The 16,476-nt window shown below is 44.7% G+C and overlaps 1 protein-coding gene across 2 annotated transcripts in view; it reads right to left on the reverse strand.

Moving 5' to 3' along the window:
* Positions 1–2,365: 2,365 nt before the first annotated feature.
* Positions 2,366–16,476, reverse strand: part of LOC139451133 (cytoplasmic dynein 2 heavy chain 1-like) — an 87,559-nt gene continuing 73,448 nt past the window's right edge. For both annotated transcript variants that reach the window (XM_071232930.1, XM_071232929.1), the window contains 14 exons: positions 11,678–11,833; positions 11,048–11,158; positions 9,807–10,011; positions 9,017–9,177; positions 8,745–8,870; positions 8,517–8,627; positions 7,826–7,981; positions 7,183–7,264; positions 6,855–7,048; positions 5,917–6,138; positions 5,193–5,408; positions 3,728–3,927; positions 2,874–3,072; positions 2,366–2,561 (listed from right to left, as the gene is read on the reverse strand). In XM_071232930.1, coding sequence (XP_071089031.1) covers positions 2,403–2,561; positions 2,874–3,072; positions 3,728–3,927; positions 5,193–5,408; positions 5,917–6,138; positions 6,855–7,048; positions 7,183–7,264; positions 7,826–7,981; positions 8,517–8,627; positions 8,745–8,870; positions 9,017–9,177; positions 9,807–10,011; positions 11,048–11,158; positions 11,678–11,833 — 2,298 coding nt within the window. In that variant the 3' untranslated portion in view covers positions 2,366–2,402. The remainder of the gene's footprint in view (positions 2,562–2,873; positions 3,073–3,727; positions 3,928–5,192; positions 5,409–5,916; positions 6,139–6,854; positions 7,049–7,182; positions 7,265–7,825; positions 7,982–8,516; positions 8,628–8,744; positions 8,871–9,016; positions 9,178–9,806; positions 10,012–11,047; positions 11,159–11,677; positions 11,834–16,476) is intronic.

Consider the following 16,476-nt stretch of genomic DNA (forward strand, 5'->3'; position numbering starts at 1 on the left):
TGACATTTGTATGAAGCACTTGTCTGTGATATTATCTACATGTTCTACGCTACTGTTGAATAAAACAAGTCTGTTAGATTTATGTTTTCAATCTTCTTTCATATTTGAGAATGATCAAACAGCGATTTGTTCGTGTCATCACTACAACAGAGGCGTGCAGAGTACAAGCTGCTTCAGTGGTTGATTGCTTGAGCACCAATCTATGCTATCAAGATGCAATACGTCGTCTAGGTCACAGTGACATGCACCAGTGGTTGATAGTGAGAGCACTAATCCATGCTATCAGGATGCGATACGTTGTCTAAGTCACAGTGACATGCACCATTGGTTGATGGTGAGAGCACTATTCCATGCTATCAGGATGCGATACATCGTCTAGGTCACAGTGACATGCACCAGTGGTTGATGGTGAGAGCACTATTCCATGCTATCAAGATGTGATACGTCGTCTAGGTCACAGTGACATGCACCAGTGGTTGATTACTTGAGCACCAATACATGCTATCAGGATGCAATACATCGTCTAGGTCACAGTGACATGCACCAGTGGTAGATGGTGAGAGCACTAATCCATGCTATCAAGATGCAATACATCGGCCATGTCACAGTGACATGCACCAGTGGTTGATGGTGAGAGCACTAATCCATGCTATCAGGATGCGATACATTGGCCAGGTCACAGTGACATGCACCAGTGGTTGATGGTGAGGGCACTATTCCATGCTATCAAGATGCGATACGTCGTCTAGGTCACAGTGACATGCACCAGTGGTTGATGGTGAGAGCACTAATCCATGCTATCAAGATGCGATATGTCATCTAGGTCACAGTGACATGCACCAGTGGTTGATAGTGAGAGCACCAATCCATGCCATCAGGATGCGATACATCGGCCAGGTCACAATAATAGGCCGAGTACAAGGTGCACAAAGTTGACAGTGAAGGCAGCAATCCACGCTATCAAATCTGGATCAGACAATACAGTGAACAATCCACATCAAATGGATCAAATGACACACAGCCAATCCAATTAGTCTCCTCTTACAACATGTGTAGGTTGCTGTGGACCTGTCCTCACCCTAAGGGTTTGTATATATCCTCCAGGTGTCAGCTATTACAATGTCATGTAAACTCTTACATTCATCACTTTAGTGAAACCTACAACATGTACAAGAATGGGTATGTCGGTGACAAACCTTGAGCCATAATCTGACGAGGACCTTTTGTAAATCTAACATAGGCATATTTATAACAAATATTTGTACTGTAAAATCAGCTTGGTGCAAAATCTTGCTCGTGTCACCTGTACATTTAGCATTGTTAAAAATCCCAAACATGCAAGTATTGAAATGTATACTGAGACACTTTTAAAACGTATATAGATTTTTTGTAATATTCAGCCAAGTTAAGTTGTTCTAGGTATTTTGGCATAAGAAAATCATTGTGTTTCATTATTATAAGCAGCTTTTCTGCAATGAAGAATTTCAACCGACACAACAAAGTACATGAAATCTTTTAATGTCAGCATATCACAGATTGACAATGGACGGTGAGATCCTCATTTGCTGTTCAATAAATTACAATATCTACCATGGACGGAGAAATAGATCTGAAGTTTTCAACAATATGAACATAAAAAAGCGCTACAACTCTCATGACGTACAGATCATAGTCAGAACCTTAACAATACTCAGTTATTTACAATTTGTAAGTCACCATTTCATGTCGTACACTCAAATACACTTGGAATGTTGCACAATAAGAACACACCCTAAACAGTGGGTTGTAAATTGTGAAAATAGTTTCATCAACATTAAACAAAAGCTTGAGATATCTTTGCAAGTTAAAGCATATATATGAAGAACATAACAATGGACGGAATTCATGATTCTAGATGGATGAATGTGTCAGTTAACTTTGCATTTACCTCAAATGAAGACTTGCCATGTTTATTAAAATGAATACATGGGAAGTACAGTGTATGAGAAAGTTTCTGAAAAGGATCTTGTTGACATTTATCTGCCCAAACAGTCATTACAGCACAACACGACTGTGTGCAGTATGTGGGACTCATGATATTATCAACTAATTTTTCAAGACTCACATTCCATTTCTCAAGGCAGTTCAGTGTGGGGTTTTAAGTTGTTTTACAGTAAAAAAAGAAAGATCTGCAGAAAATATTTGCTCTAAACCTAGTGTTCTTGTTAACTCATTAATGGATAACAGAAAAGGATATTTGGACATTTCTCATCATGAAACATGAAGTTAGACCATGTCTGTTGATGTTAGACCATGTCTGTTGATGTTAGACCATGTCTGACGATATTAGATCTTGACTTGTGATGTCAGACCATGTGTGGTGATGTCAGACCATGTGTGTTGATGTGGGTGGTTTGTCTGCTCTACAGGTTGCGTAGGAAGAGCGCTGCACCACACTGCAGCCACTGACTCTGGTTGCCGCCACAGGGGATGTGGAGTCGAGCAACGATGCGGTCGCGGGCGCTACTGTAGTAGATGGGGACCAAGATGCTCTCATCCTGGCTGTATGGGTCGGAGGAATCCTGATAAAAAGAGAGATTCATTGTTGAATGAACAGTTCTTTACACAAATCTTTTATGTCTCTTCTATAGTGTTGTATGTATAAAAAAAACTATAAATACATGTATATATATTTGAAATTGTGAAATTTTGTAAATACCAGGGAGAGGGCAATCTAAGTTGGAAGAAATTGTCCCCCAATCCTGTTCACTTCTTCTGAATAAATATGTTTAAATCAAAACAAACAAAAATCACCGGAGGGCAAACATGAGATGAAGGATGACGATGTCTGACCATGCAACAGGTCTCTGTACAAACTGTCACACAGCCCTTACCTTAGGAACCCAGGCAACAACACATGCAGGGATGGCAGCAACACTGGGGGAGTCTCGCTGGTTCTCAGACAATCTTGACCCATCGAAGCTGCATCCCTCTAACTGCAGTCCCCCGATCTTGACCGAGGTGCGCGCCCCCTGTATGGAACCGCGCCAGCTGCAGGCGAACTTGAGGCTGTCCATGGAACACTGCAGCTCTCTGGAAACAGAGCGACATGGGCACTGCTTACATGGTTCATCAACAGGCATCTTTGACATACAGCACTGGGTCTATGAAGGGACTAATCATTACAAAAAAAGGTGGGTCCATTATAACTTGTCCACGGGTCTCTAGTCAGTTTATATTCCCCAAGCCAGAATCTTTGGTCCAGAAACATGAACTAACATAGAGGGTACATCAATACATGTCACCCAAAGCACCAGTGGACAACGAATGTATCTTACCGCAAGCCTTATTATATTGTAAGTATGTCTTATGCATGCATGCTTTGGTCCAAACTTGAAAGAATACCACAGATAGGTATTTATCCACTTAATTCATTTTCCACATTTAAAACGACAGAAAACAAAGCTAGAGTTATTCCCCCTTGATCTATACCCTTCGGAAAGTATTGTAAATATCCAGAGAATGGGGTCTTACATCATTAATTCGAGATACCAAACTGCAGCTGGATTGTTGCAAATGTAGTGCCAACAGTTTGGCAATTTGAGTGGGGAACATATGAAATTTACCTTACATGTTATAGGGGTACATTGAAAAATAATGGAATGGGTCTCAGCCAATCAGATTCCGCCATGTGAAAGGTAAGACAAATGGATCTATACGAGAACACAAGAACGCTGGTGCTCCTCACCTGGCGGTCTGTTGTCGGAGGGCGTTGAGGAAGGTGTCGGGTTTGAAGAGTTCCGACAGGTCCAGGGTGCTGCTGAGAAGACTCTGTCCCTGTGCCCTCTCCACCCAGCCCTGTATAGCCTGGGTGCGGGTGACGAGGCCGCGCAGGTACTGGATGGGGTCCTCTGGGCCGTCCCACTGGTTCAGCCAGTTGATGGGGGTCTGCACAACACAAACAGTAAACTCTAGCCACACATTTATTCAGTGTTAAGCAGGGATAATTGGCACATCTGAAAAGGACATCTTGTGTACTACAATACACCCTGATGACTTTACTTGTTTAACTTCTCATACACCAACTGTACAAGTGAATCAAAATGTATCCCATAGTTACCTTGTCAGCATGAATAGGGCTCCACAAATAAACAACAAAAATAATGTGACAACATCCCCCACACCCTACAGACAAACAACATTGTTCACTAGCAAAAAATTGTCATAAATCATTTAAGTAGCTGGCATATTGTGCAGAATTGTATTACCATTTTTTGTGTCCCTAAAGCTGAATAAAACAACCATTAAATACTCCTATCCCTTGCAGTGAGAAGTTGTATTCAGTGGCTCACCTCATGACCACAACATCCATCTAGGACTTGTTCTAAAGAGGTACAAACACTGAATAAAACGCATTACTGTATTCGACATAATAAGCGCCCAGGGTGCTCTCAAAATTAGAAATAGGGGGCTCTTATTAGAATATAATTTGGGTGGAAAAAACAGAGTTGAAAGATAAATATTGTGGTTTATGCTGACAGACTGAAATGTAATATGTGACAGATATATTTTTCCAGAATTTAATTGCCGATAATTAAGAATGCATATAACACATGAGTGCGTATTATACGCGAATAAATAAGTCTTGTGTACATTGATCAGTCGGAAGGGGTGCTAATTGGGATTGTTCACTAGCCAATATATTAGCAAATATCGCCGTTGGCGCTTATTACGTCGAATACGGTAATATGTATGTTGCTAGCTGATTAGTACTTCTCAGTAGGAAGGTGTTACCATAAGGTCACTGGAAGCAGTGGTTCTCATCAGAAACACTTCCAGAACCATATAAATCACCAGTTCACCTCTGACTGATTAACGGGTAGATACAAATGGTTCATGAGTTATGCTTTCATTGTTAAGACATGGAAAATCATTAAAAGTTTCTGAAATTCTTAAACAGCAAAAGGCACCAGTTCATGGCCAGACTGATGTCTGTGTAAACCTGGATCAAGAAATATTGAACAGTCTGAGTTATGAGGTGGAAAGATTGACTGATGGAGAGCCCCCATTCCCTATACATGACATGAATGTAATGAATGGTTAAAGATGTTCTTTCAGATGCATTGGCGCTGAGAAAAAAAAGGAAATAATCTAACGGAACTAATCCTCAACAAGAACAATTTCCTCTACCATTAGTTATGTGTGTTATTTACCTCCTGGTTGAGCAAAGCTGCTGCCAGATTCTGCACCTCTTTGGTCAAGAGTTGTGTGCCCCTGATGATCTTGGAGAGCGATGCCAGGGAGGCATGCACCTTCTGGACCAACTTGACGGCGTTGTAGAACTCCAGCTGGATGAAGGAGAGGATGGGGGAATCCTTCCCACCCCTCTCACCTGGGGCAGATACCTTCATCTGGATCAACTGGGAGCCCTGGGGAAAAAGAACTGGCGCATCAGCAACATAGGAGAAAAGATTGTCAAACCTTGAGGACACCGTCGTCTGGATCAGATGAGCACACGCTCATAAACAGTTTTCTGGACATGTTTTAAATGCACATCTTTCATAAAAAACTAAACAGCTCACTGAAACAGTCTGCTACTTTAGGCACCTGTGTGAGTCCAGAATAATTATTTCAGCAAGCACCTCTACAAATAGCCCATTAACAATTCTGAGACTGATGCCTTGCATATTTGTTGTTTAGCGCTGCACTCTGCAATATTCCAGCTTTATGACGATAACCAGACAATCCAGTGATTGACATCATGAGCATTGAGCTACACAACAGGGATGCCATGACATGCATCAACCAAGTCAGAGAGCCTGACCACCTGATCCCATTAGTTGCCTCTTACAACAGGTTTCATAACGGACTGCTCTCAAGATTATCTTATCAATAACAACCTACAAGTTTTAAACTCATAAATCTCCAGTGTCTCACCTGGTTCAGTTTCTTCCACAAGTTGAGTATTGGTCCGAGCTCGTTGGCCCACACTTCCTTATCAAACTTGCTGGCCTTGACGTCAGCTCTCTGCAGGATTCTCAGCTGGGTAATGACCTGTGAGCTGATGATTCTCTGGGCTGAACGTTCAATGTTCTCCGGCAAACCAAAGTAGGATGGCTTGTCAAACTCAGGCAGGGACTCGATGGTGTCGATATAGTCCTGTAGGTGAAATGATTTGGATTTTTAAGAACAGTTTTAGAATAATGTTTTTTGTCTGATATAGATTAACTAGGCACCAAAAGAAACTGAAATGATTTGATCTTTTGCACAATTTCTCTTGGTACCTAGTATATATACTTAACATATGTTCATCAATACAAGTGGCAGTCGGGTAGCCTAGTGGTTAAAGCGTTCGCTCGTCATGCTGAAGGCCCGAGTTCGATTCACCATTGTGGAGAAAGGTCTGGGAATCCATGGTAGAAAGGATGACAAGAATGACAAAATGTATAAATATTTCATTACACACAATACATCAGCAGTTTGACAAGTGTCTTGTACATAATCAAGTCTAGACCACAGTCAAGTCTAGATCAGGCAGACTTGTGGTTGATAGCATGAGCAACGACCCACCTCATTAAGGCGAGATGGGAGACAACAAACCAGGTCTCATTGTAACCACATGACATCTTCGGTCGACACTTTACACAAACATGGGCGATATGGGGCCTAGTCTGCCTACAAATCTTCATGGGGCTAAGGTTTGGGTCAATGATCCAGCTCATCACAGCATGATGGCACACAACCAGCCAGGTCACACATTGTAACTAAATGACCCTCACATGATGGCTCCAATGACAAATGCGATGCCTGGGATCTATTCTGCATGGAATCCCCATCCCCATCTGAGAAGATTCCTTAATTTCCTGCCTACTTACTCGAGCATTGGTGGAGTTGGGCAGCTTGAGTGGTCCAAGGCGTTTATTCCGCCCCTGTGGTGATAGGACGTTGACGTCAAACAGCTGCTTGAGATAGGACACCATCACCCGGATGTCAAATGGGTTGTCGACACGGCCACCGTAGATCGCGAACTCAAACAAGCCATGTATGAAGAGGTAGTTCAAGTCTTGACCTGTAAGGGAGATGCAGGATAAATGCAAACAGAAGCACCATTCACAGACATGATCAACCAATCGACATCCCTACTGAAGTGGTGAACTACACACCAGTGTTAAACATCAACTGATGATGCTGATTGTGACGTACCTCCACTGCTGCAGAGTCGATCAATGATGTCGGCTCCGGCCCTCAGATCCGAGAGAGAGAACTCGTAGAACTTTGTCCATCCCTGTGAAGTAATGTGTAAATACAGACACACTGACACTGTGGTTGAAACACCTCCATAAACCCTCCTCACAGTACTCAAATGTAAGTCCCTCTAAAAACAGGCCTCCATGAACAATATGATGTTTTGGGTGGACCACTGAGTCCCGCCCCACACACACCCACACCCACACCCACCCACACCAACACCCAGACAGACAGACAGACAGACAGACAGACAGACACACACACACACACACACACACACACACACACACACACACACACACACACACACACACACACACACACACACACACACGATGTAACCAAAAAATTTGGTTCTATTATACTTAAGTGTCTATTATCCACACAGTCAGTGCCAAAAACGTTTGAGCCTGGGAATTGTATTCTGGAACACTTTTAAGTAGATCTTAGTATCAGTTTATCGACTTGTATTAACTGATCTTAGTAGACCAGAAGAAATTTAACTAGAATCAGGCTAGGGGCTAGTGGACTGTACACAAGAAGATATGGAACCTATGGTCTATTTCTACTGTTTGTTGAAGTAGCTGGACTGTCCTACCTGTGGTATGTACATGCGTCTCTCCTGTACGATGGCGTGGAACCATGCCAGGGCAAACAGGGCCTGTGACCGGGTCACGTTACCGCCTCGACTAACATATTCTGGTGACCATGACTCATACGTTCGCATCAAGTTCCTCTTCACACCTGGTGGAGCCTGAAAACAGAGGAATCATTACACTTACATTAACATATACTACCAAAGAATGACTACAAAAACAAGGTACTGAGGGAGATGAGAATGTAAATTGAATGGACACTGATCTGTTGGCTGGGGTAATTTGTATGTGCTTAATGCAGGCTTTGTGTGGAGTTATCCTCAAACAAATGTACATATCAATCATCATCATCATCATCATCATCATCATCATCATCACTTTCTTGATAACGGTGTTACATTCTACACTGAAACGTCGCTCCAAATTGTAATACGTTGTTCATCCATATATCTCATCCTTACTTCATCATCGACCTCATCGATATCTATCATCATCATAATCATGATTATTATTATTATCATCATCATCATCACCACCACTTTAATTAATTCCACACTCTGAGGCAACACTACCAAGACTGCAATCATCATCATAATCATCATCATCATCATCATCTTCTTCATCATCATCGATATCTATTATTATTATTATCATCATCACCCTTATTAATTCCACACTCTGATGGAGTCTCACCTCGTATGTGACCTTGAGACTGGACTGGAGTAGGATAGTGGGGAAGCGAGGATGGACCTCGGCTGTCAACCACAGTCGGAAGTCAGCGTGAGCCTTCAGCGTATTCATCTCCTGCAACATTGAAATAGCGGGCATGTAATAATGATAATACGCCAGTGCCTGGAATCTACATACAGATTATTAGGTACAACAACTGGTGTATAGAGAGTAGGCCAAACTACAACCAACCTTCTCCAACTGAGGCAACCAAGCAGTCACAAGATGAAGATTCTTCAGACATAGCCAGTCTCCATTTTGAGAACACTCGTGTAGCAACTGCATGGCAATGTCAGCCTGACCTTGACCCATAGCAACCTGTAACATAAGGTCAAGGACATTAATGGAGGTAATCATATACTTATAACACACACACTGTTAAACGGTAAACTCATAAACAGAACCTAACAGCACCATGAAACAAAACTGGAATCTGGCTCCATGTATAGCGTTCAGTCACTGACCTGGTGGTACTTGTCGAGTCCGACTGTTTCCCCAGCCATGTCCTGCAGCTCCTGCGAGGGATCAGCTCCGGGTGATATCAGGATCAGCACCGGCTCAGTCGCTATCGTCTCCTGATACAGTTTCTTCAAGCTCACACTTGCAGGAGACAACTCACGCAGTTCTGTATTTGGAAATAAATTCTGGTACTGATAACCAATATTGAAAACATAAATATAGCCATAATTCAGCAGGGTAGGCAATAAATCAAATGGGAATCTGATAACCACTACTACTGAACAATGAAACACATGCATTGTGAAATTACATCAGGAGACAGCAGACGACACACGATATCACTTACAATTTATTCAATTAATTCAATATATTCAAACTAGTAACCTTGTTTCTTGTTAATGATGTACATCTCTCCCCCCCTCCCAAATACAGCTGTGGTGTAGAGTGAGTGAGCGAATGAGTGAGTATGCTTTTACGCCGCTCTTAGCAATATTTCAGCAAAATCACGTCAGGGGACACTTGAAATGAGCTTCAGACATTACCCACTAGGCTACCCCACTGCCCCAGCTGTGTAGAGAGGTGTTCATATAAACCAGACAGATAATAAAGTCTTTTCCCCCTCAAGAGCCAAAACTACCACAAATGCTAGCATACAACTCAGTCATCTGTAGAGCAACTTGCCAGTCATTACTGCATTAATTCGTTTCAAAACGTGGTCAGTGTCCTGGCTTAAGGTTCTAAATATATTACTCAAAATGTCCTTCAAAATTGTGCATATCAGCAATATCGACTGACCAAGGACCTGGCACGCGAACTGGCTCATGGCACTCTGTAGGCGGTCCGGCCGGGCAGCCTGGATGACCAGCAGGTGTTGGAACAGCGACGTCTTCTTGGTGACCATGGATGGCAGCTCCTGCTCACAGTTGCTGCTGCGGGCAAAGTTAGACCAGAGCCCAGAGTCGTCCAGACTCAGCTGGTTGCACAGGTCAGGGAAGTTGGCCTGGAGGGGAGGGACATCAGTTACAGAATCTCCACACGAGGCAATAGAGCATCAAACATCACATCTTCCCAAGGCAAGAGTGTTAACTGACTATAAAAGTCCAGTTTCCACCCTTGCCGCATTAGACTGGTATTATGGAGTTACATTTTGGCTGGACTAACGAGATTACGGTTGATAGCAGGATTTGCAAAGCATATGCACCGCCAACTCGTCAACAGACATTTTCCAAACCTTTTCATGTTTTTAATCAAGGTGCTCGCGTTATTTGATGCACTTCGCAATGTAAGACCTGTTTTATCACAAAATAGATCTTTATAATCAAACAGATCGTCTTGACTTGGCGCCGCCATTTTGTTTGAAACAAATGAAAGTGATGGAATCTGATTGGTCCATAGGAGAGGCTAACAAGGGACATAACTCATAATAACCACTGGTCGAGCCCAGGAATTCCAGCTTAGTTTGGCAAGGGTGGAAACTGAGCTTTTTAAGTCAGTTAACTCTCTTGCCTCGGGAAGATGAAAACATCAGTAAAGTACACTCACTAGTCAATGACCTTCACTTGTAATTAGTGGTGATGTTCTAATGATTGATTATGTGAAACGCTGATTTAAAGATTGACAGTGTTTAAAGTAGCTTTGCTTACATATTACCTGTTGATTTTCATGCTCAATTCCAAAACACTGATCGTGTTGATTAGTAATATCGCATTATCCACACATCAGAAGTTACCATACCAGTTCTAATATTGCTTAGCTTAATTGACCTATGCATAGAAAACCATAAAACTTGAATAGCTGCTTTCAGCAATATTCCAGCAATAAATCTCTCTGGGGGACACAAGAACGATTTTTGAACATAGAGAATTGAACACAGGACTTTAGCCTGAGGAGCAAACACTTAAACCACTAGGCTACCCTTGACCCTAAATAAGACTTTTCATAAGTCTTTAATAAAATACAAATTAAAAATCTGCTTGAGGTCTCAAGCAAAGAGGATTGTTTCCATACTGAAGATGAACATCACCAAGGCAACCCACCTTGAGTGAGGCTACAGCACCAGCTCTCTCCTGGTCCACCCATGACGGCACACTGCGCTGCGCGTCAGACTTGATGTCCGCAACCAGCGTGCCCGAGAAGCCCTCCCATTCCTGGAACAAAGCATGTGGTACAAATATACATATTCTAGATAGTTTCATATTTATCCAAACATATTGAAATACACACAAAAAACAAGTGCACAAATCAATAAAGACATACTCGATTGTAGAATACCAGACACTGACACTTTCGTAAGGTATTGACTTCTTTCGGCTGCAGTTATGTTATCATAAATAGTATCATGACAACTTTTCTCATTGGCTGCTTTGATAACTTCCTTATCCTTACTGACTTTAATGGCAGATGTTTACATATTTGCAGCATTTTATGTCTTTGTTGAGAAGTCAACAAATAATCCATAAATCTTCCCCCCTTTCATTGTTGAGATTGCATTTAAAGACGATTGGTTGTGTATTACGCAACATGCATGACAGTTTGTATTTGTGCACAAATTATCCCCCATTAACGGCATATTTTGGTGTGGCATATTTGATAATATTGCACAAGGATAGGTCTATCTCTGAAGCTATACAATATTCTAAACTTAACAGTTACTGTGTTTAACTTACATTTTCCTTGAAGAGATCTGGTTTCATGCCATGGACCATATGCATGGCAAACATGAGACGGTCGGCCTTGAAGAGCGAGCGACACACGTACTCATACACCATGTGCATCAGCTTGCGTGACAGGGTGTTGATTCTCATCTCCGTCCCACTCCCATCCTGGAACACACAGACAGATACGGCCTATACTAACTACTCATTGAAACATACTCAAACATCACTGAAGAATTGACCTTCACTTTGTGTGAATTCATTGGCGTTTGAACCTTCATAGAGTGAGGGCCAAACTGTATGAACGTGGGACCTTACTAACACTGAGTCCAAGATTAAAGGATCTAAATGATCAGAAACAATGCTTCTGTGAGTATTCATGCTAGGGAATTCCCAGGATTTTCCCCAAGAATGTGGAAGTGGTCCTTCAGTGTTTACGTCCTTTCAAGAATAGTCTCGTGAAAAACGTATGAAGGTCAAATTTTGTTGTTCATAAACGTCATTTTCGCGGTCATGTGACCAACCTCTTGTCTAAAAGAAAAGTTGTATATCGTGTAAACTTCAAATTAAAAAAACAACATCCAAGAATATTGACTTAGGTCAATGAATTCTGGAGCAGGTAAGTCTGTGGCTAAACTTTTACAAACCTGTAGAGGTTATGAATTCTCTGATGAAATCCTCCTTGGGGCACTTATTGCATTTTCCTTGCTCAAGAAAATCTACATGACATAGTTGTAACCATTTTCCTTAATAAAAAATGTTACCACACAAAAAACTTCGTTTTTGTATGATATACGACCACCCTTACGGGGCCTCACCACCAACGGCGCCTCACGCCAGGGGGAGCAACTCTCACACAAATCACTTTCCATATGTCAAATGCTGACGGAATGTGGGGAGGTGGGTGGCCGTGCCCCAAGGAGGATTTCATCAGAGAATTCATAACCTCTACAGGTTTGTAAAATTCTCTTTCTGATTAAATCCTCCTTGGGGCACTTATTGCATCAGGACAGACTCCCAAAGATAATCTAGGAAGTGGCATCCGTCAGCAACAGGCGTAAATAAATACATCGTATTTGATTATACAACAGAATAAAATATTGAGTTCAATAAATGGAACCAACCTTATCGTGAGGCACCACCGTCGAAAGGCGGGGGCTAGAGACAGGGCGTGGTCGACCATATATTATGATAAAGCCTGTTTTTGCGGCTTGTCATAAGTTGAGAACTCGAAACACCTCCCACCCCTACACTTTTTTTGAACAAGTGATATAGGGGCGTAGATCACGAGAGACCATAACCAGCGCTGAGCTAGGCCAGAGGGTCCCCGAGGATCGAAGGAGCGCGTGCGCAAAATACGAGTATTATCGAGTAGTACGGACTGATATTTATCGACCGCAGAAGATAAAATCCGGACCATTACCGAGCAGTATAACCGGAGGACTGTCTAAAATCTCGAATGCTCAATCGGCTAGAGATTAGAACTTTGCCCCGTTCGGAGAACTGACTGACCAAACCGAGTACGCTCGCTTGAGTGTTTGTCGAGTTGGTAAGGTTTGATGAATCGTGCTCGGCTGGCTCCAAATAGCCGCGGAGCAGATCTGCTCAATGTGCAGAGCCGCGGCGTACGCTTTTGACGCAGCCACTGCTCTAACCTAATGAGCCTTCAACCTGGTAGGGGGGTCCCTGCCTGTAAGCGTATACGCTGTACAAATGGTTGAAACTATCCACCTCGAGATAGATTGTTTACTCGCAGGTGAGCCAACCTTCCTACCGCCGTAACAGCAAAATAGTTGGTTATCCTTACGGACACCAATATTTCTGCTGATATAGGCCTTGAGAGTCGTGCGGACATCCAAGACATGAGCATGTCTTGCAGTGGTCCCCGACGAGGAAGGCTGTGAAAGAGCAGGTAGCTCAATCATAGGAGCCGTTCACGTGGAAGCGTGTGCGACCCTTTGACGGTAAGAGTCCGGTAGTCGAAAACTGACTGTCCCGGTGATATTTATCGACCGCATGGAAGACAGTTATTTCGGGATCGGCTGACATAACACGAATGTCGCCTACCCGTCTGCCGGACGTTACCACCACAAGGAACGCCGTCTCCCAGCTCAACAGCTGAAGAGAGAGAGACGACAGATCCCGAAAGGAAGGACCGGACAGCCAATCGAGAATGATTGACAAGTCCCAAGGGGGACTGATCCGCCGGACTGGCGGTCGGATCCTGTCCACACCTGCTAAAAAGCGCTGCACTAATGGGTGTGCACCCAGAAGTGCCCCGTCGACAGTGACGTGAAAAGCTGCGATAGCTGTCGAGTACCCCCGGACTGTTGATGCGGCCAGGCCGTCATCTAGTCGCGACTGGAGAAACTCAAGCACGGATACGAGATCTGCAGAAAAAAGATCTGCAATCCCTCTATCGACACACCAGGGCGCATAGCAGGCCTATCTATCGTACTGAACGTTTGTCGAATCTCTCCGCGAAGCCAGTATTGTGTCTGCAACTCGTGCAGGAATACCGCTCTTCTGGAGGCGATTCCTGACAGTGGCCAAGCCACCCATTGAATCCTGGGATTCGGGTGGAGGGCCCCGTTCTGGGATAGGAGGTCCGGTCATAAAGGTAATATAACAGGAGGCTGAGCCAGAAACCTGAGTATTACTTGAAACCCACTCTGCGCCGACAAAGAGGTGCCAGGAGCACAATTAGTCGCGCAGGCTGAGTGCTTAGCTGAGACAGGACCTTGGAAATCAGAGGTACTGGGGGGAATGCCCACAGAATTCTGTCCGTCCAATCTAGCTGGAAGGCGTCCGGTGCCACCGACCTCGGGTCGTGGACTCGGGAGCAGAACGTTGGTGTCTGGTGATTCATCACAGACGCAAACAGATCCACCTGTAACGGCCTGTATAACAGGGAGAAAATCCCGAATATCCCCGGGTCGAGCCTCCACTCGTGAGGAGCGAGACAGAGCGTCCGTACGGACGTTGTCCACCCCCGGGAGATAAACAGGTAGCACCCTGATATCGCACTATAGTAGGAACTGCCACGTCTTTCGTCGAAGCGACGGAGACGCCGTTCCCCCCTGCTTCCGGATGTAAGTCATCGCCGTTTGGTTGTCCATCTCTAGACGAACCACTTGGCCACGAAGCAGACCCGGGAAGCGTTGGAACACCAACCTGACCGCTCTCAGTTCTAGCACATTGATATGCAGTTTGATCTCCTGCTGGGACCATAGTCCCGAGGCAGTGTGATCATTCAGAACGCCTCCCCAGCCGGAGAGTGACGCGTCTGTTTGAACTGTGAGAGACGGAACGGGAGTGTCGAGGGGGAGCCCCCGGGACAGATTCCCGACCTCGGTCCACCACTGGAGGTGTGTTATGAGCCACTACGGAGTCTCGAGCACAGTCTCGAGATCTTCCGAGTTCGCCCAAAGTCGACAGAGTGCTTGTTGAATGGGACTCATTCTCAAGCGCCCCGCCAGACCAAATCCACTGTCGCCGCCATGTTGTCCAGTAACTGGAGCTATGTACGAGCAGTGTGACTTGCGCTTAAGGGACTTGATATCTTGTGACAGAGATACACGTCCTCTCACCGTGTTGAAATTAGCCACTAGGAAGACTAGATCCTGAGTGGGGCTCAGATCTGACTTCTTGAGACTGACCATCCACCCTAGAGTGATCAGAATATCTATCACTTGTTGTGTAGCTATCTGACTCAGGGATTGCGATAGAGCTCTTAGTAACCAGTCGTCGAGGTACGGATGGCAGAACCGACCTTTTGACCTGGCCACTTGGGCGGCAATCAACATCAGCTTGGTGAACACCCTCGGGGCCGTGAAGATCCCGAATGGTAGAACCCTGAACTGATAACACCTCCCGTCGAAAGAAAACCTCAGGTATTTCTTGAACTCGGGGTGTATTGGTATGTGGAGATAGGCGTATTTAAGTCTATTGACGTTAGCCATTCTCCTGTCTCGACAGGTGAGGTCACTGTTTGGTGACTAGGAAACAAGTCGAGTAGAAGCCCTCGCTTTCCTGTCCCTCGGGACCTGGTTCGATCGCAGCTTTCATAAGTGCGTCGACCTCGGCACGGAGGAATTCCGCCTTCTCTCGGGTAGCAGGCACCGGAGTGTGCTTTATCCCGGAGAAGGGGAGGGGCGGATGATGTTTCCACCGAGGCAAATGGCCATCCCTTAAAATGGACGGGGTCCGGGGATTGTGATGTAACTGTCTCCGATTCCTTCAGGAATAGAGCCAGTCGGCCGCCTACGGAGACATCCGGCTGGAGGCAGTGGACCCCGGCTGTCGGCAGTTCGATAACTTGCGACTGTGGGTTCACCCGGGGCTCTTCGGGCGCTAATGGGAACCCATCGTTCCCAGCCCCGCGAATAAGCTGTTGGTCTCGACCAGCTGCCTTGCCCCGGCCCGTGCCTCTCTTGCTCCTCCCGGCGCCCTTATACCTGAAGGAAGCGGCGGCTTCCAAGCAGGTGTGGACGTATGACCCGTGCGTTAGCGTAGGAGGGGACAATTGGAGAGGCCCGCTTATGCGGTTTTAACGCTTGATACCTCCAACATGGCCTCATGAGTCTTTGATGGAAGTATACAATTGAGCGGCCTCTCGGACCACCTGCTGAGCCCCAGGGAAGAGGGTGGCACCCTCTTATACGGCAAAGCAAGTAAGTCTTGGCGTGTGTAAGTCGAGTATTTAGATACCGACATCCACCGCCTGCGCATGCCCATTACAGCGCACATCATCTGCGAGGGACAGCTACGAATAGTGTCCCGCGTAAGATAACTGAACTTCCGTTAGTTGC

The sequence above is a fragment of the Haliotis cracherodii genome, unplaced genomic scaffold (genome assembly GCF_022045235.1).
Source record: "Haliotis cracherodii isolate W230 unplaced genomic scaffold, xgHalCrac1.p SCAF_8, whole genome shotgun sequence".
In the NCBI taxonomy this organism is placed as follows: Eukaryota; Metazoa; Mollusca; class Gastropoda; order Lepetellida; family Haliotidae; genus Haliotis; species Haliotis cracherodii.